The sequence below is a fragment of the Diabrotica virgifera genome, chromosome 6 (genome assembly GCF_917563875.1).
Source record: "Diabrotica virgifera virgifera chromosome 6, PGI_DIABVI_V3a".
NCBI classification, from domain to species: Eukaryota; Metazoa; Arthropoda; class Insecta; order Coleoptera; family Chrysomelidae; genus Diabrotica; species Diabrotica virgifera.
In genome coordinates, this window is record NC_065448.1 from 177711594 (window position 1) to 177739589 (window position 27996).

General features: G+C 33.8%; 1 protein-coding gene across 2 annotated transcripts in view; it reads left to right on the top strand.

Moving 5' to 3' along the window:
• Window positions 1-27409, top strand: part of LOC126887039 (LHFPL tetraspan subfamily member 2 protein) — a 103515-nt gene extending 76106 nt beyond the window's left edge. For both annotated transcript variants that reach the window (XM_050654350.1, XM_050654351.1), the window contains exons 2-5: window positions 511-850; window positions 5309-5419; window positions 11853-12113; window positions 19774-27409. In XM_050654350.1, coding sequence (XP_050510307.1) covers window positions 553-850; window positions 5309-5419; window positions 11853-12109 — 666 coding nt within the window. In that variant the 5' untranslated portion in view covers window positions 511-552 and the 3' untranslated portion in view covers window positions 12110-12113; window positions 19774-27409. The remainder of the gene's footprint in view (window positions 1-510; window positions 851-5308; window positions 5420-11852; window positions 12114-19773) is intronic.
• Window positions 27410-27996: the final 587 nt, after the last annotated feature.

A 27996-nucleotide genomic window follows, 5' to 3' on the forward strand; every position in this document is an offset into this window, starting at 1 on the left:
ATAATTATTATTTTATTGACTGATGCTTCATATTGATTAGTTGATGTTGTGGAGAACTATTTCCTCAGATTTTTTATCCATGGTATTCTTTCTCTAATTTCTCGCTTTTCGAATACTTTTCATTGAAGAATTATTTTTAGTAATCTGTATTTAGTGTCTTATCACTTCTCTTTTTTCTCCATTCTTCGTAGTAAGGTCTGCGTTGATTCTCGTCCGTCCATGATATCCTTAGGATCGAGAATATATATCTACTCCATAGTATAGTAGAATGTATTTTAAACTTATATAAAACGCTAGAAAAAACAAATTAGAAAATTGTCCTGCAACCAGGATTGAAAATAGCCATATACTGCGACTCACGAGCGTGTTACAAATCGTATTTAAAACGCGCGCTCTTTATTAAGTCACGCGCACACACACACACAAACACGCGCGCATTTGACAATCCAACGACTTTCGATGACGTCAGTGATTGAAAAATGATTAACGATTTATCTTTATTTGTTTCAGATGATTTTCCAACACTTCTGACGCATCAAGACGTGAACTGCCATGTTATATATAATAGTAACGGCTCGCAGTTTGCTATGGATGCTCACGAGTCTTTTTTCAACACTGCTGATGTTAAGTGCCTTCCTCAGTCCATCCTGGCTTATTGCCGCACCTGAAACAGTTCAATTCGGAAACGAAACAGTAACTTATCGACCTAGCGTTGGAGTATATGCCAAATGTAGCAAACCGATTGGATTTGAATATCCAATTTGTACACTCTTGGCCTTGAGAGGTCTAGCAACTGAATCGCATATCTATCCGGTACCATGGAAAGCGGCAACTGTGTTCTTAGCTTTAGGTAAGTTTCTGATTTTAACTCTTTAATAATCTCTAGGAATTATAATACATATAACTTAATATACTAATACAAAGGTGCCTGGACCTCAATCAAGATATATAAGCGTGTTTTATTGACTATAATAAAGCATTCGACAAAGTACGACATCTGAAATCAAAGAAGATAAACTACAATGATCTCAGGATTATATCGAATTTATACAGCAAAAGTACGGGTTGACGGGCAGCTGTCAGATGAAATTGAAATCAGACGTGGGTGAGACAGGACTATTTTTTTTAAAACGTACTGGGAAGAGATCCTGGAAAAAGAGATTACACTCTTGCGGGTGAACCAGCTGCAATAAAGGTAAATGGAGTTTCCATTAAAATATTCGATATGCGGATGACAGTGTCATCTTAGCTGAAAATATTGAGGATCTTAAGGTACTAGTACACTTTAGAATTTAGAAGACCGAAAATAATCATTTTTTTTTTCAAGAATTGTTTTCTCAGAAACTTTATTAAAAATGAACATAAAACTTTTTACATATTAATATCTAACTCTTAGAGATTACAAAAAATATATCTTTTTTCATTTATGCACGTACACTAATATTGCAGAGGGTGCAAAAGTCGAGGCCTCGAAAAATGATGGCGGACAGTTAATCTCAGGATTGGGATATCTGAAACAAAAAAATCGTACTGGATTTGAAAAAGGAAGGTTTCTTACGTGACAATTTACCACAATTTGACCAAAAAATAAAAATATATATTTTTTATCCATGAAAAACTGAAGAAAATCCGGCGAATTTTTCACAAAAATTTTTCAAATTTCCGTAAAATCTTTTTTTTGTGAAATTATTCACTAACGGTGGTAAATTGTCACGTAAGAAAGAAACCTTCCTTTTTCAAATGCCGTACAATTTTTTTGTTTCAGAGATCCCAATCCTGAGATTAACTGTCCGCCATCATTTTTCGAGGCCTCGACTTTGGAGCCCTTTACAATATTATTGTACGTGCATAAATAAAAAAAGATATATTTTTGTATTCTCTTAGAGTTAGATATTAATATGTAAAACGTTTTTTGGTCATTTTTAATAAAGGTTCTGAGAAAATTTTTTTTGAAAAAATGCTTATTTTTGGCCTTCTAAAGTGTACTAGTACCTTAAGAGGCTGGTGACCAGTAGTGGAAGCACGCCAAATAGAATTCTGTTTTAGTGACGTCACGTTGCCTAGCAACCGTCGATTCTCCCATTATGAAATTCTATTTTGTGACGTCAGCAAAATAGAATGCTATTTGGCGTGCTTTGGGCCCTGAATAGCGAAGTTTATACGGTCTAACAATGAACACAGACGTATCCTAGACAACCTATCAATTCTGGAAGAGAAGGGCCCAGAGCACGCCAAATAGAATTCTATTTTGCTGACGTCACAAAATAGAATTTCATAATGGGAGAATCGACGGTTGCTACGCAACGTGACATCACTAAAATATAATTCTATTGGGCGTGCTCCCACTACTGGGCTTAGAGCACGCAAAATAGAATTCTATTTTTCTGACGTCACAAAATAGAATTTCATAATGAGAGAATCGACGGTTGCTAGGCAACGTGACGTCACTTAAATAGAATTCTATTTTGCGTGCTCCCACTGCTGGATATAAAAGACATGGCATTAAAAAATAAACTGAACATATAGTAACGTGTGATCCAAAATTATTGTCACCATAGGTGGCTCTGAACGACAGAGATAGCTATACAGTGCATATCTACTATTAATTCAGATATACTTTCCAGTTTACGTCAACTTTGACAAATACTTGTCAATGTACGTACGTCAACTTAAAAAACAATATAATTGCACATAAAAAGTAGCAGAGGAAGCAAAATTTTAACTTTGTACGAATTAAAAGGTCTTGAGATTAGGAATCTATTGAACGTGTTTTCAATCTTTATTCTTTGTTTGGAAAAGTGATCATAACAACATTGAATATAGCCGAAGTTGGTCGTGACGTCACACTTCGGCGGTCTTTCAGATTAAAACAAGACATACGTAACTTTTGGCACGGATAGCTTTGATCCCAATAATTGTGGATCGCTCGTTATTTTTACTACAAAAGCGATATTACGTAGGTCAAAATTTTTGACGTAAGAGAACTGTCAAAACATTAGAATGTGTTTTGACAGTTCTCTTACGTCAAAAATTTTGACCTACGTAATATCGCTTTTGTAGTAAAAATACTATACCTAAATTACTTCGACCATATAGCCAGAAGAGTGAGGACTATGAAACTATTGATAGTAGAAGGAAAAGTAGAAGGCCGAAGACCAAGAGGAAGATCTTTAACAATATGGGCAGATCAAATAAAGACTAGTATGAAAATACCTACATGAAGCCGTCAGTGGCACAGGATCGCAGCCAATTGAGAGAGCAAGTTAACAATATTTAACACCTGTTGAGCGGGCGGGGGGGGCTCACTTATTTTTCTTAAAGTTCCATCACCTAGCGGAGGTTGGATATCATAATGGCTATGGTCACTTTGTTGGCTGCTGCTCTGAACAGTTGTAATGAACTACAGTTAAACCATTCTCTAAGGTTCCTCAGCCAGGAGATGCGTCTTCTTCCTATGCTTCTTTTTCCTTGGATCCTTCCTTGCATAATAACTCTCAGCAGCTCATATTTCTCTCCTCTGGTAATGTGACCCAAATATTCCAGTTTTCTTGTTTTTATACTGTTCATAATTACTAACTCCTTATTTAAACGTCGTAGCACTTCAACATTGGTAATCCTTTGAACCCACTGCCCACTGAATTTTCAACATTCTTCTGTAACACCACATTTCGAACGCTTCTATTTTTCTTATGTGTTGCCTTTTCAATGTCCAAGCTTCCATTCCGTATAGTAATATAGAAAATATGTAGCATCTTAGAGCCCTCAATCTGAGAGGCAACTAAAGGTCTTTGTTTGTAAGCAGTGTCTTCATTTTTATAAATGCTTGCCTTGCAGTTTTAATTCGGACTTTAATTTCTTTGCTTTGGTCATTTTTGTCATCAACCCAGGTTCCCAGATATTTGTATGTCTTTACTTTTTCTATTTGGGTTTGCTCTAGTATTAACCTTTCATTTCCATGTTGTGTTTTTGAGACAATCATAAATTTAGTTTTTTTCTTGTTTATTTTGAGTCCATATCGAATGCAATAATCGTTAATTCTATTTAACAATTCTTGTAGCGACTCCAGGGTGTCTGCCATTATAACGGTGTCATCAGCGAATCTTATGTTATTTACTATTCTTCCGTTTATAGAGATTCCATCACTTAGTTCCGCTATCGCTTCCTGAAATATGGCTTCACTGTACACGTTAAACAGTAGCGGCGACAGTACACAACCCTGTCTTACCCCTCTCTTTATATCAATATTCTCGGACTCTTGTTCGTCTATCTTTATATTGGCCTTTTGATTCCAATACAGATTGATGATAATTCGTAAGTCTCGTCTGTCTATATCTCTGTTTTTCAATAATTCTATTAGTTTTTCATGTCGGACTCTGTCGAACGCTTTTTCGAAGTCGATGAAACAGGAATAAATATAGAGGTTCATATCTAAGCATCTTTGAGAGAGGACATTAAATGCAAACAATGTCTCTCTTGTTCCAAGTCCTTTGCGGAACCCAAATTGGGTATCATCCATATCATTTTCTAGCTTTCTGTATAATCTTCCATGAATCACCTTTAGAAATAGTTTGAGGGTTTAGCTTATTAGTGATATTGTCCTATAGGGGCTCACTTGCCCACTTGCAAAAATTAAAAAACAAATAGCGCTGATTTATGAGCTTTCATATTCCGCAAATCAAAAATTTTGAGCTCGTTACACTGGGCAGGAATTTAATATTTTAGTAAGAGGGGGGGCTGAGTCAGTAATCAATAAACATTGAAATGTTGAATCAATTAAAGGGTTGTTTGGGGGTGAAGGGGATGAGCTCAAAAATCGAAACTATATCACTTCGAAAGCTCATAAATAGCTCGTAATTCTGCCGTAAAAATCGATTCAATATCCCGATTTTTAAGTAGTGGGTGGGGGCTGACCCCACTAAAATATTATGGGCCATTCCACGAACATACGCCTGTTTTGGATTACTTCGACAACGAATATTTTACTGTGCAAAATAATAAGAAGGAAGTTCGTGGAATGGCCCATAAATTCCTGTCCAATGTGACGGGTTCAAATTTTTTAATTTACGGAATATGAAAGCTCATAACTAGCTCATACATCAGCGCTATTTGTTTTTTAATTTTTAGAAGTGGGGGGGGGCAGCTCAACAGGGGTCAATATTTAGAATGTTAGAAAGCCCTGACAATGGCTCAAAGGAAGAGGAAGAATGTCCGTGTCAATGACCCCAAATATAAGAGTCACGTGAATTGCAAATCAAGACAAAAATTAATGTTATTTGGCATATGATTTTTTTTTTATATTTGGTTTTAGGTTTAGCAATTATGACACTTACAGTATGTACGGGTCTATTAAGCTGTTGCTTTCAAAGCATCTTCAAGAAGAGCATATTTAATTTATCTGGTGTAGCTCAGGCTATTGCAGGTACGATTTATATTAATTCTTATAATATCGAAATCTTTATTCACTTACTTACTTGAATATTTTCTGTCAGTATTTTTATCGCCTATTATCTTTTTTTTATTTATCCTCATCAACCACTCGGGTTATTAGCGGTAGATTTATAATACAAAATAGAAAAAAAAATAGTTTAGAAAAGACAGTTTACAAAAAATGAATCATAATTTGTTATACAGTTTACAATTATTTATAAAAGACAGACCTTCGTTGAATTTTGTAACCAGTGCTTCTTTCAGGCTGTTGAGTATCTTGAATATCGCCTCCGCTGAAGTGTATTCTGGACATTCTATTATTATAATAATATGGTTAACTGTGAGAGGTGTTTGGCATCTTTGGCACATTGGTGGTGGTTTGCATTTGCGTGTACCATTTGCAATTCAGCGCTAAGTCCTTCTAGGTCATTTGTATAATCCTTTGCTACGTTTTCAGGCAATGTTGAGGCTATAGCATTTGTAATATAGTCACAAAGTTCTATGTATTTTAGTGGGTAAGGAGTACCTAGTAGATGACAATAAAAAGGCTTCTATAGGTTTCATTGAGGCTTCGATGTTCAGTACTTTTTTTTTCTTTTAGGTGCAGATTTCTTTGGAGCAGGAAGTATTATTTTTTGATTTTCTGACTCTATTATTTCAGGAGATGTTGAAATCTGTCTTTTGACAGAAGATAGTGACTTATTGGATAATTTTCTGTTTCAGAAATATTATCATTCATAGATTGAGATACCTGGTCAAGATTTTGTATATTAATTGATTCAGTAGTACAGTTTTCTTCTTTATGCCCTTAGGCCAGGGTAATAAGACAAAAATATACTACAGTATTTCTCATGATCATTTTTCAGTGCGTAACAAATGATAGGAAAAAGGGTAAGTCCGTGATAATACACATTTATGACATTTATTCTAACCTGACATTTTAGTTAAATCTGACAGTTGTCACATTTTATTTTCAATTTGGAATAAAAACAAATCAAAAGTGTTTCTTGCATTTATAAAATGATATTTTCTTTGATTTGTATAGTCTTATAAATTATACAGATTATATTTGTAATATTATTATCTAATTAAAAAAAAATTATTTTTTATTATGGCGCCATCTATTGACAACTAGAATAACTAGAATAAATGTTATAAAAATGTCACCGACGAAATGTAATCACCGACGTGCCTTTTTTTCTGTCGCATACAATTTAATGCGTTAGAAAGAAATCGAAAAACTGTGACGCACTGAAAGATGATCATGAGAAATACTGTATGTTCGTGACACTTCAGCGGCCAGGGTACCATAAGCGTAACCAGGATGATCCTAAGGGGGGGGGTTACAACTACCTGAAAGGGGGGGGTTACAACTACTGGAAGGTCTCTGAGGGCTATGGTGTTAAGCGTATAGAGCTCAAAGTACATCCCAATGGGGGGGGGGTTACAACCCCCAAAACCCCCCCTGGTTACGCCTATGCAGGGTACTGAAGCGTTTTTTCGACAAGCAATACCTATTCGCGGTGTGCAAGTACTTGGAAGGGAAACGAGAAACGACCGTGCGCGAGTCGCGGAGAAATATTGCAACTATCTTAAATAATTCATATTGTCAATTGAAATTGTAAAATTGACGTATATTTCATACCTTCTGTCATTGAAGCAGAAAAATTATATATTGCTCCACAATACTGATATGATATGCAATTATTATATAAAGGTAAATTTAATTAATTGTATTTTGCTTGCAGTACTGCATTTTAATAACTAATTTTATTTATAGTCTAAGAGCTGGGAGCGGATTTTGTGCGTGATAAGTAATATGGAAAAACTATACGGGGATATGTTGAATTAGTTGTGTACATGACTTTCACCAACGGCCGGAAACCAGAGTTGGGGCCGAGGGTAGTTATAAGGGGTCAAAGTCGCGGATTTTATTATTTTTTTTATGACGCTCATGATCGAGATAGTGCACAAAAATTTGGGAATAAGTAGGTCATGACGTACCTAAGTAAAATCTCTAGGGGCTCAACGCTGCGTGGCCGACAAAGGGGTGGGGGTAGGGGTGAATATAAAAAATATAAGGGGTTTTTTGCGACGTTCGCGATTGACATAGTGCACCAAAATTTGGGTATAAGTAGACCATGACATAAATAATTGAAATCCCCAGAGCCGGAAACCAGAGTGGGGAAGGAAGGTAGTTATAAGGGTCAAATTTCCGTTTTTTATTATTTTTTTTTTGTCACGCTCATGATCGAGATAGCGCGCCAAAATTTGGGAATAAGTAGGTCAGGACGTAACTAAGTAAAATCTCCAGGAGTGGAACGCTACGTGGTCGACAAAGGGGTGGGGCAGGGGTGAATATAAAAAAATGTATGGGATTTTTTGCGACGTTCGTGATTGAGATAGTGCACCAAAATTTGGGAATAAGTAGACCATGTCATAACTAAGTAATATCCCCAAAAGCGGAAACCAGAGTGGCGGACGAGGGTAGTTATAAGGGGTAAAATTCGCGGTTTTTATTATTTTTTTTTGTGGCGCTGATGATGGAGATAGTGCACCAAAATTTGGAAGTAAGTAGGTTATGACCTAGCTAAGTAAAATCTTCAGGGGCGGAACGCTGCTTGGGGTACAAAGGGGTGGTAGGCAGGGGTGAGTATAAAAATATATGGGGGTTTTTTGCCGTTCGTGATAGGGATAGCGCACCAAAATTTGGGAATAAGTAGATCATGACATTACTAAGTAAAATCTACAGGGGCGGAACGGTGCGTGGATGATAAATGTTGTACCGGGTCACAAAAAAATAATACACACTGCGACTTTGACCCCTTATAACTACCCTCATCCCCAACTCTGGTTTCCGGCTCTGGGGATTTTACTTAGCTAGGTCATGGTCTACTTATTCCCAAATTTTGGTGAACTATCTCAATCTAACACGTCGCAAAAAACACCTTATATTTTTTATATTCACACCTACCCCCACCTTTTTATCGGCCACGCAGCGTTCCACCCCTGGAGATTGTACTTAGTTACCTCATGACCTACTTATTCCCAAATTTTGGTGCACTATCTCGATCATGAGCGTCACAAAAAAAATAATAAAACGACGATTTTGACCCCTTATAACTACCCTCATGCCCAACTCTGGTTTCCGGCTCTGATGATTTTACTTAGTTATGTCATGGTCTACTTATTCCCAAATTTTGGTGCACTCTCTCAATCACGAACGTCGCAAAAAAACCCCTTATATTTTTTGTATTCAGCCCTGCCCCACCCCTTTGTCGGCCACGCAGCGAGCCACCACTGGAGATTTTACTTAGTTACGTCATGACCTACTTATTCCCAAATTTTGGTGCACCCTCTCGATCATGAGCGTCACAAAAAAAATAATAAAAACGGCGACTTTGACCCCTTATAACTACTCTCATCTCCAACTCTGGTTTCCGGCTCTGAGGATTTTACTTAGTTATGTCATGGTCTACTTATTCCCAAATTTTGGTTCCCTATCTCAATCACGAACAGCGCAAAAAACCCTTTATATTTTTTATATTCACCCCTACCCCCACCCCTTTATCGGCCACGCAGCGTTCCGCCCCTAGAGATTTTACTTAGTTACGTCATGACCTACTTATTCCCAAATTTTGGTGCACTATCTCGATCATAAGCGTCATAAAAAAAATAATCAAATCCGCGACTTTGACCCCTTATAACTACCCTCGGCCCCAACTCTGGTTTCCGGCCGTTGGTGAAAGTCATGTACACAACTAATTCAACGTATCCCCGTATAGTTTTTCCATATTACTTATCACGCACAAAATCCGCTTCTATCTCTCCGACTATTACTACATACAATTGTTTATGTTTGCATAACATAACCTGCATCTTATTTTTTCTTCTTATTATTTTTTTGGACTATGGCCTTGACAATTATCCAGCAACCAGGACTAATATAATTGGCCAATATAATTAAAAGTGCGAATAAAAGTACAGAGCGTAGAAATAGAGGTCGCTTTGCCGGACTTGCACGGTCCCAATAGAAACAAATTGTAACTATTTCCTGCGTAGGATCTGGCGGTCATTTTTATTTATAAACAATTAACTGTCAAAAAATGGCATTTTTTCCTTTTTTTTCAAATCAATGGAAAACAGTGAAACTTATGATTTTTTTAGTACAAATATCTTTGAGATTATGGAAAAAGCTTTTAAATGACATATTACAAAGTTTGATATACTCATTTATTGTTAATATAATTGCGAAAAAAGGTCGGAATTGCAAAAAAATTATTTTCGCAATAACTTTTGTAAAAATTAGTGTACAGGTTTCAAATTTTTGTCAAATGAGAGTTCTTTGGTGCTTAATAGTGATAAAAATTTCAAAGCGATTCATTGAATTGTTTAAATTTTATTCGAATTGTTTATCTCAGAGAGCATTTTTTTAACATAAGACAGAAAAAAATGACGTTAGAACCATTCCACAGGTGTCAAATAGAAGAGCATGAGCTATATTTTCAACTTCGTTTAAAAAAAAGCGAATATAAAATGTATTTATTAGTAATAAATAATTATGCAAAAGTATCATAAATCTTTCCTTATAAACTATTTGGATAACTTTTTCCAAAAAAATTAACTTTTTTACACTGTTTTAAGTGCACAACTACCAAGTAATGTTATTTATATCATAATTGATAAAAAATTGTAATAAATAGATATAATTTCTTATATAACAAAATAAAAAGTTTATAAGGAAAGATTTACGATACTTTTGCATAATTATTTATTACTAATAAATGCATTTTTTATTCGCTTTTTTTAAACCAAATTGAAAATATAGCTCATGCTCTTTCATTTGATATCTGTGGAATGGTTCTAACGTCATTTTTTTCTGACTTAATGTTATTGCAAAAAAATGCTCTCTGGGATAAACAATTTGAATAAAATTTAAACAATTGCTTTTAAATTTTTATCACATATTAAGCACCAAACAACCCTTATATGACAAAAATTTCAAAGCTGTACACTAATTTTTACAATAGATATTGCGAAATTAATTTTTTTTGCAATTCCGACCTTTTTTCGCAATTATATGAACAATAAATGAGTATATCAAACTTTGTAATATGTCATTTTAAAGGGTTTTCCATAATCTCAAAGATATTTGTACTAAAAAAACCATAAGTTTCACTGTTTTCCATTGATTTGAAAAAAGGGAAAAATGCCATTTTTTGACACTTAATTGTTTATAAATAAAAATGGCCGCCAGATCCTACGCAGGAAATAGTTACAATTTGCTCTTATAGGTATTACCTGTCGAAAAAACGCTTCAGTACCCTGGCTGCTCGAGTGTCATGGGAATAGCTATTTGTATAACAAGGGAGGAAAAGGTACTTTACTCCCATGTTATAAATATGGGTTTTCCACCTTCCTCAAATAAGTAATTTTTTCATTTTTACTTAATTTATTTATGTAACTAACCAACAAAATTTATTAGAACTAAAACTAACAAGTAGGTACAATATAACTGTCAACTGTCAAATATAAGTCAAATTATTAATGTAAACATTGTTAAATCAGAATAACAATTTACTGTTTTTTATCATTCTGCAAAATACAGTGTTTTTAAATAAACGTTAAAATGTATAGATACTTACGTAATAGAAAATATATATTGTACAGGGTGTCAATAAGTTATATTTCATGAATGAAATACCATGACGTCACTTTTACTTTTCCTCCCTAGGGAGGAAAAATATTTTCCTCCCTAGGAAGAAAAAGTACAACTTTGCTCCCTACAATCAGGTCCGGAAAAGTATACTTTCGGTAGAGGTAGGTGGAAAAAACCTTATTACCCTGGACCACCTGTGGTATTACATTTAGAGCAATTTAGACCATCTAATGAAAGATAGATTGTGTAAGGGGTATTGTCATGAGATATTAGAAGTTAATTTGGAATAAGATTATTAATTGCTGGAGCAACAAATACTTGACGCCTAAAGCTTAATATATGACTGTATTCAGAATCAGGCATGCCAACTGTTAAAATTGTTATTTTAGACACTGCAGGAAGCTCCAATTTTTTAAGCTCTTCTTTGATTATAGTATTTGGAATACTGGGACAGACATTTGATATCACTAGTCGCCTCGCAGGAGTAATTAATCTTCTGATCTCGATGTCGTTTCCTTATATTGAAACGGATTTGTGATTGTGTAGTAAATTTTCTACTATTGTGATGTTAAATACTAAGATAGATGCATACTCGGTTGTTTGAGATTTTTGACGCGAAGATGATATTAATTTTTCTTTTTAACTCAATCTTATCAACATTTACAGCTAAAACCGATAAATGCACGCTAACCAAAAACATTCTCATGCGTCATTCTTTTATAGGTCGGTAACTGAAAGTTTATTCAGTTAAACATACATGTTTTAGGTATCTCCTATATAATAGGCGTCATGTTACACCCAATGGCATGGGGTAGTCAAAGAGTTCAAAAACTGTGTGGAAGAGATGCATCTGCCTTTTATCCAAACGACTGCAGTCTAGCTATAGGACTTTGGTTAGCCATTACAGCGACACTACTTACTTTTGTATGTTCGTGTTTATCTATGTCTGCAGAAAAGTCAACCAGTAGCGATAAAGTTCAAGATAAAATTTATGAAGGACAGACACTTATTTGTTTAACTTAAAATAGTAAGTATACATTTTATAGACTAATAACCGGGATAGGTGAAATTTGCTTATCATTTTAGGCACCGTAAAAGTCTATAACTTATACAGGGTGAGGCAGATAAAGGGCCTATTAGAAATATCTCGAGAACTAAAGGCAACAGGATCATGAAAATTGGAATGAAGGGGTTTGGAAGAGTGATCTATTTAATAAAAATAGTTTCATCTATTTGCTACTTCCGGTTATACCGGAAGTTGCTTATAACTTCGTTTTTTAATGGGACACCCTGTATATTTTCATATTTTTTAATTCTCCTCGATTTTTTCTTTCCTAAAATATGAGGTTTTGTAATATTATACAGGGTAGTGTAAAAGATAATTACGTTTTCTTATTAATTTCGTAGCCAAATTCACACCCTGTAGAATTGTAGTAGTTTGACAACATAAACTCTATTTATGTTCAATTGCTTTTTAATATGGTATACTATTGTTAAGAATTATTGTTAAATATTTCATTTTAGTATACATGGTGGCCGAAACTCGAAATGAGTATTTTCTAAGTTTTCTTAAATAGAACACCCTGCATTTTAGTATTGTAATGAAATGCTATTTTATAGTACTTTTTAATTTCTTAAGCATACCCTATACCTAACTGCTTTAATTTGTGAGTAATTGGTGATTCAAGTCAAACATTAATTGCAGTGCACAATATGTGAAATTTTTTTTAGGTTGGCCGTGAAAATATTCAATCACAAATAATTTTTCGGAAATAAATACTAACCTAGACTGATACTTAAAATTACCAATAATAGTTGAGCTATCAAAATACCTACGTAGTTAAGATTGTTGGTGCAATTAACAATTAAGCACAAATTAGAGCAGTTAGGTATAGGGAATGCTTAAGAGATTAAAAAGTACCATAAAATATCATTTCATTACAATATATATACTAAAATATAAGTTGTTTCATTTAAGAAAACTCAGAAAATACTCATTCCGAGTTTCGACCAACCCTGGAACCCTGTATATTAAAATTATAAATTTAGCTATCCTAATAATTCTTAACAATAGTAGACTATACTAAAAATCATTTGAACATAAATAGAGTTTTTGATGTCAAACTACTACAATTCTACAGGGTGTGAAAGTTGCTACGAAATTAATAAAAAAAATAATTATCTTTTAAACTGCCCTGTATAATATTACAAAACCTCATATTTTAGGAAAGAATAAATCGAAGAGAATCCAAAAATATGAAAATATATAGGGTGTTCCATTAAAAAAAAACGAAGTTATAAGCAACTTCCGGTATAACCGGAAGATGAAAATATTTTCATTAAATAGACCAGTCTTCAAAACCCCTATATTCCAATTTTCATGATTCAGTTTTATTTCGTTCTCGAGATATTTCTAATAGGCCCTTTATCTGCCTCACCCTATATAGTAGAACGTAAAAGAAAACGTATGAGCACTTTCATGTGCCGACAGTGGCGCATCAAACTTTCCACTTATAACCGATGTAAATGAATTAAAGGGTACCTACCCCCTTACTCCCAGAATTCAATTTGTTTTTATTTTTTCAAGTTCTACATATGTTTATTTTAAAAAAATAAGAATCAGCGCAATCTGCACTGATATTTGCAATTTACGTTGTATCGTAATTTTCGATTCTTTAAGATGCAATCCATTGTGGCAAGCTGAAAATTTATCTAAAACTCAATGGTGCAGCGTATGTTTCGTAAGCTGAGCTACATCTTAAGCTTAAGATCTGTTGGTGCAACCAGGCATTAAAGATCCAAAATCACCTATTACCTACCTAATTTAATTATGGAATTTTCATTTCACTTAAGAAATTCACCCGCGCATCAAGTTATAACATAACTACGCACTACACACGTGGCGTACTTTATACGCCACAAGAAAATATACTTAAAAACAGCGGATTTGTTTTTTTTTTAACAAATACTCGTACACTTAGTTGTTTATTATAAACCTTATTCGGCATCAGCGAATACTTGGAGTTCCTTCTCAGTAAGCCAATTGGGATTTATAACTGGAATCTGATTCCATGATAAATAAAATTACCAATAAAAATGAGAAAAAGTATTGTTTATAAAGGAAAATATATTTTGTGCCATAATGACTAAAAAAATTAAAAGATGTAGGTACTTATATTACTATAATCGTGGCGTATATTGTCCAGCACCGGAAACAACAAATAATAAACTGTAAATTATGATCTTTCCAAAACGCCGATTGTAACGAAACTAAAGCCAATTGTAAAGCACATTCCAGTGATAATAATAATATCGTATGGCATTTTTGCCGGGGAGATCCTTTCGGACAGTTCGGGCGCCATTTACATCTTTAACCCTGTTTCAAGTAACTAGTGCCGATGTACACTAGCCCAGGGGAACCGACGGATTTACGTGCTCTCCGAATCACGGTGAGACGGCTCGTGTCATTATTGGAAATGAAAATGGTTTGTCTTTGGTAGGGCTCGAACCCACGTGCACTGGCGTATGAGGCCAGCGAATATGCCGTTACTCCACGGCCTCTCACATTCCAGTGATAGGTTAGATAGATAAACAATGTCAAAAATTAATTTTTTAAATATATTTGCAGTAGAATTCTTATATGTGGCGTACAAAATACGCCAGCGCGTGTAGTTGAAGGTTAAAAAACACTCCACAATTTTGTAATTTGAATTATTGTTTTTGGGGATATCTTTTCAATTAACCTTCTTATGCCTTTTTGCACCAACAGATCTTAAGCTTAAGACGTGCATTAAGTTCAACTTACGAAATTGAGTCTTAAATCAGTTTTCAGTTTTCCACAATGAATTGCCACGTGGAGTGCTTATACAGGGTGTCCAGAAACTCTCCCGACAAACGAAGACCGGAGATTCTTCAGATAATTTTAAGACAATTTAACCCAATTCACCTCGTCAGAAAATGCCTCCTGAGGGAGCTAGAGCTCTTTGAAGATGGCGTCTTGGAATTAGTTTTTCTTAAATATCTCCAGAACACTGTTATTTAAAAAAACGAAAACTGGTACGCTTATTTATCTTTTAGAGATAAATCGGTTCCATTAACCCTCCGTTAGGCGCGTGGTCTACAATCGTAGACCACTCTCCTGTAAGTGGTCGCCAATTGCATAAAACTGCACATACGCCCCCATCCCGCTTAGTAGCTGTCACTAATACTTCCAACTGACTCTTCAGTTTGCTAAACGCCGCCGATCTGTTTGCATTATTTTTTTACCATTATTCAAAGAGCACTGAGCGATTAAGCGCGTTCCAGTTTTTAGTTGTATATATAAAGCTAATATGTAGCCTGGTGTGTATATAAAGCTAATAACATAAATGAAAATGTTTCAAGAAGCGACTTCATTGAAAACTTAGCATGGTAACTAATCAAACAGCAAATTGAATATGGATCAACTATGCCTTCCCTGTTAAGAGAACTTAGACGACGAGCTCGCGTACTGCTCGGAGTTCAAGAAGTCGTACCCCCTTCCCCTAATATTCCAACAAATTACGTGGGACGATGTTGTATTTGTGCATGAATTTGCAATATGTCAACAAGAAGGGCATGCCAAAGATGTGACACATTTGCATTCAAGGATCATTTTGGGGATATTTGCACTGAATGTTTGACGGAATAAAATTGTGCCAATTTGACCATTTAATAGTTTTCTTCTTTTTTTACTTTTTAGTTCTATTCTTTATTATTTATCCCCATTTGTCATTCTATAAGTTCAAAGATAAAAAATATTTGTGTTTTTTACTAAATTGAGCTTATTTTTGTGACCATTTTCATTTACTTGCGAATAAAGACCCAAAAAATCATGACCTCGTTTTTAATTTTACCACTGTCAAAATGAGAAAAGCCAAGGAACAAAACATATCTAATATCAAAGTGCGAACATAAATAAACATGTTATTAACCACTAATTTGTTAATTTTGTCAAAATCCGGTATTATACGACAAAAAACTATTGGTCTACAATCGTAGACCACGCGCCTAAGCTTGTCAGCAATAGAGACGAGCCTAACGTAGGGTTAAGTACGAATTTCTAGTATCGGTCATAGGCGTCTGTTTTGGGTAGGGCAACCGGTATTTTATCGCATAACGTTTTTTTCTTTAACTTCTAAGAATTCTTGACAGTGAATGATTAAATTGTGAGGTGTTCTAGTACTAAAAGGTACTCTTGCTTTAAGGCGGTTGGATGCACCGTTTTCTAGAAAAATCGATTTGAAAATTTTTAAATTATTGAAATTGAAAAAAATTTAAAAATTTTTTTCAAAAAAATGCGGTGTATTTTACCGACTTAAAGCAAGAGTAACTTTTAGTACTTGAATACCTAATAATTTAATCATCAAGTGTCAAAAATGCTTAAAAATAGAATGTGTGTGTACTTTGTACGCACGTAAGAAGTTATACTTCTATTATATAATTTCAACGAAATAAATAATATACTTAACAGGTTATTTGTATTTTATTTAAATTTTAAACTAACTTTCTTACCTACCACTTTCAAAAAATTTTTATTAAAACAACCAAAAATTAAAAAAAATGAATCCTCCGGGATTGGAACCCGGGACCTCTCGATCCCTGGTCCAATGCTCTACTAACCAAGCTATCGAGCCCCTTTCAAGTGACAGCTCGGATATAATTACACAACACGGTGACAAATAGATCAAGTGAAGTATAAAAATGTTATACCTATAATAGATATTTTATTATCTTACTACCGAGGAAGACAAATCCAAAGACACAAAAATTATAATAAATAATACATTTACTAAAACACTAATATATTCTTTTAATGACTTATTTGCGCTGATATATACATACCTATCTTGAAAGATTTTCAAAGAACTACATACTGTCTGTGTGCGCATGCGCCAGGGAATTGTAAAATTTCACTCTCGATCGTAAAGAAGTATAACTTCAAAAATTAAAGACAAAAAAGTTATGTGATAAAATATCCGTTGTGACCTACCCAAAACGGACGCATATGACTGGAACTAGAATTTCGCAACTAAGTAAATCGATTTATCGCTGGAAGATTAATAAACGTACCAATTTTCATTTTCCTAAATATGTAGTTTTTTTTTTTAATTTTTTTTCAAATTCAACAAATCGATTTTTTTAGAAAACGGTGCATCCTGCCGACTTAAAGCAAGAGTACCTTTTAGTACTAGAATACCTTACAATTTAATAATCCAGTACAAAAAAATGCTTAGAAGTTAAAGATAAAAAAGTTATACGATAAAATAACCGTTGCCCTACCCAGAACGGGCGCAAGTGTACCAGTTTTCGTTTTTCTAAATAGAAGCGTTTTGGAGATATAATAATAGTCTCCCGGTATAATGTCTATTTAGTTGTTCTTGCCGGCGTTAAGATTTGAGCTCCGGCCTACCAGCACTCGAACCAAGCATACTACCGCCTGAGCTACGCCGGCCCTTTTAAATTTTGGAGATATTTAAGAAAAACTAATTCCAAGACGCCATCTTCAAAGAGCTCTGTCTCCCTTAGGAAGCATTTTCGGACTAGATGAATTGAGTTAAATTGTCTTAAAAGTATCTTAGTGGAGTCACTGAAGGTTTTCACCTCCGATTTCGTTGAACCTCCATCGATTTTCATGAAAATTGGTAAGTAATTAGAGGATACCTCAAGGAACAAAGGTGACATGATGCCAACTTGCGCTTTTACCCTGGGGGTGGATGCCACCCCTTCTCGGGGGTGAAAATTATTTTATTAAAAATAATACCATAAATAGATAGAGGGACAAATTATAAGCAAAATTTGCTATATCAAGTTATTAATATGTATCAACAATTTTTGAGTTATTAAAGGCCAAAGATTTTATTTTTTCGTAAAAGAATGCATGTTTTAAATCGGATTTTCACGTATAACTCAAATACTATAAGCTTTTACAAAAAAGTTAATATTACTGAAATTGATGGTAATAAAAACCTGAATATATTCCTCACTTAAAGAACTAAAATAATGTTAGTTCAAAGTGAGTTATTGGCAATTGAATGTGTATTTTTTTCGACGAGTACTCAAATCTAAGTATTCAAGCTTAAATAACGGGAAAACGATGCAATGTATAAAATATACCTGCTAATCATTTGTCAACGTACTTCGGAATACCTATTAAATGAGCTTCAGAACAAGTTAATGGCGTCAAAAGTAAGCAAGTTATGATGAAAATAAAAGAACCCTTTCGAATTTTTTAGGAAAAAGTGAAAAATAAAACATACGCTATTTCCACAAAAATTAAAATTTATAGTAATCCTTTCACTAACTTCTTTATATTAGCATAAGTAATGATTTCAATAATTTTGACCGGTTTAGAATGCATATTTTTGAAAAAAAATCATAATTTTTAAAATTATTGAAATTTTCATATTCTTTTGATAATAATTCCAAAAATACTCAATATACGTAAAAAATGATATATACCCAAATTTTAGTTTTTTCTGTGCAAAATATTTTACCTGTTTTACTATTTCCATGGGGTAAAAAATAACCGAGATAGAAACGTTTAAATCTTAAATTTTGCTATGAAAACCATGTAACCGGGGCCATTTAACCTTTTATTTTTAAAATAGTAAGGGGTCTAAAAGATTAAATTTAACATGGTTAAATAGCCCTTGAATGATCTTCCAACGGGTTTTTAGATAAACCTGATATCTTAAAAATAAACGGAGTAATTAAAAAAAAACAATAACATTTTTTGGAAAAATTAAAAAAAATAAATTTTGAAAAATTTTGGTGCATAAATTTTAATGCTATCAACATGTGGGGAGCTCATTTGATAGATATTTTTAAGTACTTTGACAAATGTTTTATAAGTTTATGTTATAAAATGCACCATTTTCCCGTTATTTCAGCATAAATACTTAGATTTTTTACTCGCCAAAAAAAATATATATTCAATTACCTATAACTCACTTTTAGTTAACATTAAAAGGTTTTTATAGTAAAGGGTTTATTTCGTTTTTTATTAGCTTTAATTTTGGTAATAACTTTTTTTGTAAAAACTTATAGTTTTTGAAAAAACGGTTAAAAACATGCATTTTTCTCAGAAAAATTAAAATCTTTGATCTTCAATAACTCAAATAGTTTTGATTTATTTTAATAACTATAGCTAACAAATTTTGCTTATAATTTGTCCCTCTATCGAATTATGGGGTTATTTTCAATAAAATAATTTTCACCCCCGAGAAGGGGTGGCATCCACCCCCAGGGCAAAAGCGCAAGTTGGCACCATGTCACCTTTGTTCCTTGAGATATCCTCTAACCATTCACCAATTTTCATGCAAATCTATGGAGGTTCAACGAAATCGGAGGTAATAGCTCATATCCACCTTCAGTGACTGCACTATCTGAAGAATCTCCAGTCTTCGTTTGTCGGGAAAGTTTCTGGACACCCTATATAAAAATCGAAAATTATGGTGCAACATAAGTGAGACTTAAAGCGGCCTTATGTATAAGCTGAGCTGGGCTAAACTGAAGCTTAAATTTATTGGTGCAACCAGGCATAAATCTTCAGTCAATTTCAACATATACATACTTAAGAGTTATGTAAATTAATTTAGGAATTAAATGCTTTACACTCTTTTAATGTATTTTTCTGTTCTATTCATTCATAATATTCATATTTTTAGATATCTGCTGATTAATAATTCCTTCATATTCCGTACCAGAAGAGATTATAATTAACTGCATAAAAAGTATATAATAGTAGTATCAAGGTTTTGACCTACTGACGGGTAAATATTTGACTGAATTCGTGCCTTCTCAGTAGTCATATCATAGACACACACCGTTTTGAGAAAAGTATTTTCAAGCAGCTGTAGTATGTATATTTGATTTATATAATTGGTTTATAATCTTTAATTAATACGGGCACAGTATAATGCTAACGAATCGTAGGGTTATTCTTTTTGTAAGGATTTGACAGTTCCAATTTTGCAATCCACTCCTGAGGCAAAATTTTGAATGTTCAACGATAACGACCAATCACGGCAAATGCGCGACGGTACAATGCAGTTACCATACATCTGCGCAAACGACTATGCGCCATCACCAAAATGGAACATAGAGAACAAAGGATTTTTTCTATGAATGCTATACAATGTGCAGCTTCTGTCACTACTTACATACACATTCGACACGAACAATTTCTCACAGTGAGAAAAGTCGGCCATTGCATTTTTTCTCACGGGTTCTCCATACATATAGTCCGTTCGCTAAACTCATGACACAACTGGCTAGTGATTTTAGTAAATAATTTTGCTAATTTTGGTAAAATTGTCAAAAAAATAATTACTAAATAGTTAGTAATTGTCAATTTTTGCAAAATTCGCAAAAAAACAAAAAAAAAATTACCGACTAAAAGTATTTGAAATTAGAAATGGAAGTCGATATTTGAACTCTTCGTGTAACTGCGTCGATACGCATACACATACGATTTTACCAGTTTTGAGTTATCTTTACTAAACTTTGGGTCATAATTGTTTAAACAGAATTGACTTCAAAACTAAAACTAAAGATTCAAACTCGACTTTTCAATGGGCTTCGATTGATGTGTTACATATATTTCTGCGACTATAATATGGCACTTCCGGTTACAACCTTTTAACCGAAAATGATATAAAATCCAAAATTTTACATTGGTTCTCATCTTGCTAAGTCCCGTTGAATGATATACTCACTCATATACTACTTCGGGCACTTTAAAACAGTACTTACGGCAATTCTAAAACCTGAAGTCCGTTGTCAAATTTGTTGTTTAAAGTATCAACACAGTGGATATCTTACTGGGAAATTAGAAAATAAGTAAAACGCCATGTGCTCTTGTAGAGTTCAGTAATTAACCATGCTTTATTGTTCATAACCTCACATAATTCATGATACATGGCGTATGACATAAGTCAACTTCATAGAACATTATTTTTGAACTAAATATTACCAACACCCCCACTAGTTCAAAATACAATATAACCTTAAGAAACCAAACAAACAATATTCAAACAATTCATAAATTTATAATGTTTAGCACTATGCAAAGCTTTAGTTAATAAGTCTGCTGGCATATCAGCTGTTTTTAAATATCTCAGTTCAATTTCTTTTCTGGATATCGTATCCCTAACAAATGATGCCATTGCCATGAAAATGGCAAAGTTGTTCAAATGTCATGATTTGTCGATACCCATAAAAGTCAGATTACTACGATGTTATATATTTCCTATACTGTTGTACGGAGTTGAGTCGTGGACTCTCACAGACGCCACCTGCAAGAAAATTGAGGCTTTTGAGATGTGGCTTTATCGTCGAATCCTGAAGATATCTTATACCGACCACATTACTAATGAGGGTGTTTTGCTGAGAATGAAAAAAGAAAAAGAGCTGTTAATCAAAATAAAAACAGCCAAAATCGAATACCTCGGTCACATCATGAGGAACAGTGAGAGATATGGACTGCTGCAACTGGTCTTGCAGGGAAAAGTAGAGGGAAAGCGAGGACCAGGAAGGCGAAGGATTTCCTGGCTGAAAAATCTACGAACGTGGTTCAATACAACCACTACAAATCTTTTCAGAGCAGCAGTGTGCAAAGTGCAGATTGCCATGATGGTCGCCAACATCCGAAACGGATAGGCACTACAAGAAGAAGAACAAATGATAACGCACGTCTATGTGCTTCGACCTTTTATGGAATACACTATTCAGAGAAAGCTTTTGAGCCCCTTGATTATCATTGTACAATATAACAGTAAAAGATTTACCCAAGAGTTCTATCAAAATATTTCTCAAATAAATAACCTCTTTTGAAGCTTCACTAATTGCCATATATTCCGATTCGGTACTAGAAAGTGCCACAGATCTCTGCTTCGTACTCTCCCAGGATATCATAGATCCAGCAAGTTTAAAACAAAAACCAGTGTAAGACTTTCTATCACTCACATTTTGTGCCCAGTCAGCATCAACAAAACCTTCCAAATTTTTGTCATTTTTAGTAAATTTCAGACAAAATGACTTGGTAGCTTTTAAATACTTTAAAACCCTTTTTGCTGCATGCCAATGAGATTCATTAAAACAATTGTTGAACTGACTTAGGTAACTTACGCAATAAGAAATATCAGGTCTAGTCATAACACAAAGATACATTAAACTTCCAATTAAATGTTGATATGGCACATCTAAATTACAATTGCCTTTTTCAAAAATTGGATGAACTTCCATTGGTGTGGTCACAGTTTTAGAACCTGTCATCTTAAACTTTGCCAATAAGTTGTCAATATATTTTTCTTGATCAAGTGTTATAATATTTTTATCTTTGTTAATATTAATTCTAACACCTAAACAGTTTTTAGCCTGTCCCAAATCTTTGATTTTAAATTTAAACTCAATTCCTTCTTAATAAACTCAGTTTCGTAAGCATTATTCGAAAAAAGGAAAAAATCGTCTACATGCAAAGCAATTATTGTCATAAGACCATTTTCTCGTTTAATAAAAACACAAGATTCATAATTTGACTTTTTATAACCTAATTCTGTCAAAACTACTTCAACCCTCTTATACCAAACCCGAGATGATTGCTTTAAAAACCATAAATGGCACGTTTGAGCTTTAAAACTTTATTTTCCTGACCCTGAATGATAAAACCTGGTTGCCGCATAAATACATTTTCTTCCATTCAAAAAAGCTGTGGCCACATCCAAATGAGTTATATCTAAGCCTAAATTAACCGATAGTGCTATCAATAACCTAAAAGTGGAATGCCTCACTACTGGAGAAAAAGTTTCCCGAAAATCAATACCATATTGTTGTGTAAAACCCTTGGCCACTAGTCTAGCTCTGTATCTAGTCTTTCTTACCTTCACTGTCAGTCTTTCTTTTGAAAACTCATTTACAGTCTACCACACTGCCTATTTCTGGAATGTCAGTCATTTCCCAAGCATCATTTTCATTGAAGGATTGCATCTCTTCTAACATTGCTTGCTTTCCAGAGCTTGTTGGACAGTAATCGGATCATTTTCTAGATTATTTTCTGTACATAGATATGTCACATAATCAGAAAAATTTTAGGTTCGGATACGCTGAGGTCTGTCTCTATCCTCCACTGGTATATTCTGCCCCTGCACATCTTCAGGTTCATATTCGCTAACATCACTCGATTCATTTACAGAAAAACTATCAGGTGTAGCAAAGGTTTCCACATCTTCTGCAGAATTTTCACTTATAGGATTACCAATTTTATCCTCAAATATAATTACATCTCTGCTAGTAGTGATTACGTTTGTTTCTGGGTCAAACAGCCTAAAACCCTTAACGTTTTCTGAGTACCCAATAAAAATCTGTTTCTTAGACTTCTTGTCCCATTTCAGTCGCTTTTCTTTAGCAACATGGACCATTGCATGACTTCCAAAAACTCTAAAATGGCTAATATCAGGTATTTTATTATATGGGCCATTCCACGAACATACGCCTGTTTTGGATTACTTCGACAACGAATATTGTACTGTGCAACATAAGAAGTACGAAAGTAAATGGCTCTAATAATTATTCCAATAAACAACAATGTAATTTGCAATTTACTTTCGTTCTTCTTATTTTGCACAGTAAAATATTCGTTGTCGAAGTAATCCAAAACAGGCGTATGTTCGTGGAATAGGGTATACCACATTTCATAAGGAGTTTTGCTGTCTAATCCTGAAACAGTAGAACGATTTCTAATGTATACAGCTGTATTAACGGCTTCTGCCCAAAATTTCTTTTCCAATTGAGCATCAAATATCATACACTTTGCCTTTTCTACAATAGAACGGTTTAATCGTTCAGGCATACCGTTTTGTTCTGGGGTATAAGGGTTTGTTTTCTGATGTACAATACCATGACTTTCTAAAAAACTGTCAAATTGTTTGTTCACAAACTCACCCCCGTTATCTGATCTAAATGTTTTAATCTTTAGGTTAAGTTGTGTTTCAACTAACACTTTGAATTTTTTAAACGCTTCGAAAACTTGATCTTTTGTTTTTCAAAAATAAACAAATGACATTCGTGTATAGTCATCAATTAAAATAAAAAAATACTTAGAGCCTCCAATTGATCTAGTTTCCATAGGTCCACATAAGTCTCCATGAATAACTTCAAGTGGCTTTTCTGCTCTTGTACCTGTGTTTTTAAAAGACATACGAGTCTGTTTACCTTCACAAGTAATGCAATTAGATTTACTTAGCTTTGTAACATCTGAGCAACTGAGTCCTAAAACAGAACCATTTTTCATTTTATCCATGTCCAAACTAATAATATAACCAAGTCTACGGTGCCATAATTCAGAAGAGACATTAAAATTACATTGTTCAGAATACTGTACATTAGCTACATTAAGTTTATACACACCATTACAAATTTCAGCAACAGCAATTAGACTATTATCAGCATTAAAAATTTTACACAACATAGGTTCAAATATTCCTTATTTCCATTTTTAAGCAACTGACTAACTGACAAAAGATTTGTCGACAATTGTGGTACACAGAGAACATTTTTTACAGTAACATCAAAAACATCTTTATTTACAATAGTTTTTAAAAGTACGTTACCTGTAGCTACTACTGGAACCATCGTTTTATTAGCTACCATAATTTCTTGACAAAAAGAGTCTGTACTTACCTTGTTTAACAAATTTCTATCAGCTACTAAATGCGAACTAGCTCCTGCATCTATATACCAATCTGTTTTCTGAAAGTTCGTACTCAAAAATACAACATTTAAATACAACAAATAAGCGTTTTCCTTTTTGTTTTGAGATTTTTCTTTTGCTAACAAAGGACATTTGTTTTTGAAATGGCCTAACTGTTTACATCCGAAGCACCTCACTTCACGAGTTCGTTCTTCTTTTTCAACTCGATCACTTTCACCAAAATTGTTGCGCACTGTCGAATTTGACTGATTCGATTTGGCTTATTTCTGTGACGGGTAAAAAATGCACCACTTTTATTACCACTATCACTTTCCATATCAAGGAGTTTTGTTTTAATACTATCAGTGGTAATTTTAAGAGAAGAATTTTCGATTGTATGTACCATGGGTGTAAATTTCTCAGATAAGCCTGCAAGCATTAAGGAACCCACCAGCTCATCATCGATCCCAAATCCGGTACCTCGTAACCTCTGGCTTGTTGCTACAATCTGATTAACATAAGAAACCATTGTATCACAATTTTCTAAACGAATAGAAATCAAATTGCGTAACAAACTTATGCGTCGTGTAATGCCAGAATCGTCAAACATTGACTTCAATTTATCCCATAACGATTTTGCAGTCTTCGCCTCCTTTATATGTATATAAAGAGATGGATCTATGGTTAAGATAAGTTTTGCTTTAGTTTTCTGATCTTCACTCTTCGTGGCTTCGTCAGTTCCTGGTTCACTTTCGACACGTTCAGCAAGTCCTTCTAAGATGAGAAAATTCTGAGCAGCGAATGCCCAATCGTCATAATTAATACGACCTTTTAACTTCGGCACGTTCATCAAATAATTAGACGCCATTATCTCTACAGCAAAATCTGCACTTACTTGTATTACGCCATGTGCTCTTGTAGAGTTCAGTAATTAACCATGCTTTATTGTTCATAACCTCACATAATTCATGATACATGGCATATGACATAAGTCATCTTCATAGAACATTATTTTTGAACTAAATATTACCAACAAAATTGTTGTCCGTCCTGTTGTCAAACCTGTCCGTCGAGGTTATATTCGGGGTCGGACGGACAGACAGTCTAGGTCAAATTCCTCACCTTTAGTACCATCCTTGGATTATAAGCTTTCATTAGATACCTCATTTGTCAATCTACCTGGTATAGTGACGGAGGAGTTATATTCTCAGTCGGACGGACGTACAGACAGCCTAGGTAAAATTCCTCACCTTTAGTACCATCCTTGGATTATAAGCTTTCATTTGACACCTCATTTGTCATTCTACCTGGTATAGTGACGGAGGAGTTATATTCGCAGACGAACGGACAGACAACCTATGTCAAATTTCTCACCTTTAGTACCATCCTTAGATCATAAGCTTTCATTTGACACCTCATTTGTCATTCTGCCTGGTATAATGACGGAGAAGTTGTGATCACAGACAGACAGACGGACGGACGTGGATAATTCAACATTTTCACATTTTTTCAAAATTGGTGAAAACAATATCTAGCCAGTTGTGTCTGAGTTTAGCGAACCGATTATATGATCGCCGTTTCCATGGTAACATGCACAATACAAACGCAATTATGTATTGTTGTTAAACAAAATGTGTTGAAGCAAAACTTACCAAGAATTTTAAATAAATAATGTATATAAATATTAAGAATATTAAATACCTATAGTATTTTTACTACAAAAGCGATATTACGTAGGTCAAAATTTTTGACGTAAGAGAACTGTCAAAACATTAGAATGTGAATTTTCATTATTGCCATGTTTATTACAAACATGGCAATAATGAAAAGTCACATTCTAATGTTTTGACAGTTCTCTTACGTCAAAAATTTGACCTACGTAATATCGCTTTTGTAGTAAAAATACTATAAATATGTGTATATGTATTTTATTTCAATTTAGGCAAATAATATAACTAAAGCACCTAAATTATTTAATTTTGAACTCTTGACAAAAACGCATCCATAGAAAAAGTACAGTGTACAACACGTGAGAAAATTACATATTTCTTCCTCGCTTGATTTGTGGCACTCGCCTCGTTCCTCGGCACGTGCCAACAAACTTCTGCGCTCGTGAGAAATATGTCTTTTTTCTCACTTGTTGTACAATATACTATTTCGCGGAGTGACCCTACTTATTCGTTAGCATTATACTGTGATATGGGTACAGACAAATGTTTTAACTAAAGTGAATGAATTTAAAATTATAGTAAACGTAAAAATCATCTAGTCCCGTTGGGCAGTGTTAGGTTTATAATTTTTTGATAACAAAAAAAAAACGCTAATTTTGTAAGAATTTCTAAATATAGGGATTTTCAATCGTGCCGTAATGGACAGATATACATATTTTATCGACATTTTCAAAAATAATTAAAAACTCATAAATGTTTCATAATTTTATTAAGCATTAATGAAAATACTTTTCATATATTTTATTATTTTTCCTTTGATGTGATATTTTCTAACTTTTAAAATGTAGCTTTTTGAAGACTTTTGTCAGGAATTATTGTTTTAAAAAAACACCTGAATGTTTTTTACTTTGTTTATTATATAATATATACACCAAATATTTGATATGTACTTATTTTATTATGATTAAAAAAGCTTTAAATACTATACATGTAGCTTTTATACCTTATTAAATATTTTATATTGTATCTCGAATTTTATATCTATAAATTTCAATAAAAAATAAGATACCAAAGTTTGTTTTTATTTTTTGATACAGAAGTATAAAATGGTAGATTTATTTGCAATGATTCACAAAAGCTTTTTAAAAATACCATCATCTAGCCTTCGGCGTCCAAAGTTGTAGATAGATCTAGGCCCTGATTCTAATTCAAATTTCGACTCAAGTCGCAATCAATAGGCGACGTTGAAATGCGACTGTGCGAGCCTTGTGGATTTTTGTTGAACTAACGAAATAATGTCATTAAATAGCGACTTATTGAAATTAATTTCGACTCCAAAAAAGTGGTTGATATTATAATTTCGAGTCGAAATTATTGTGACACGGGCATGAATGAATGGCCGAAAGCGAGGTTAGGTTTAGTTTAGGAGATGTGTTTTGTTTGTTTCTTGCAAGGAAAACTAAAGCAAAAAGTATTAATATGACTGGGTTTTATGGAAATTTACTGGTTTTGGAGGAATTAGATAGAATAGT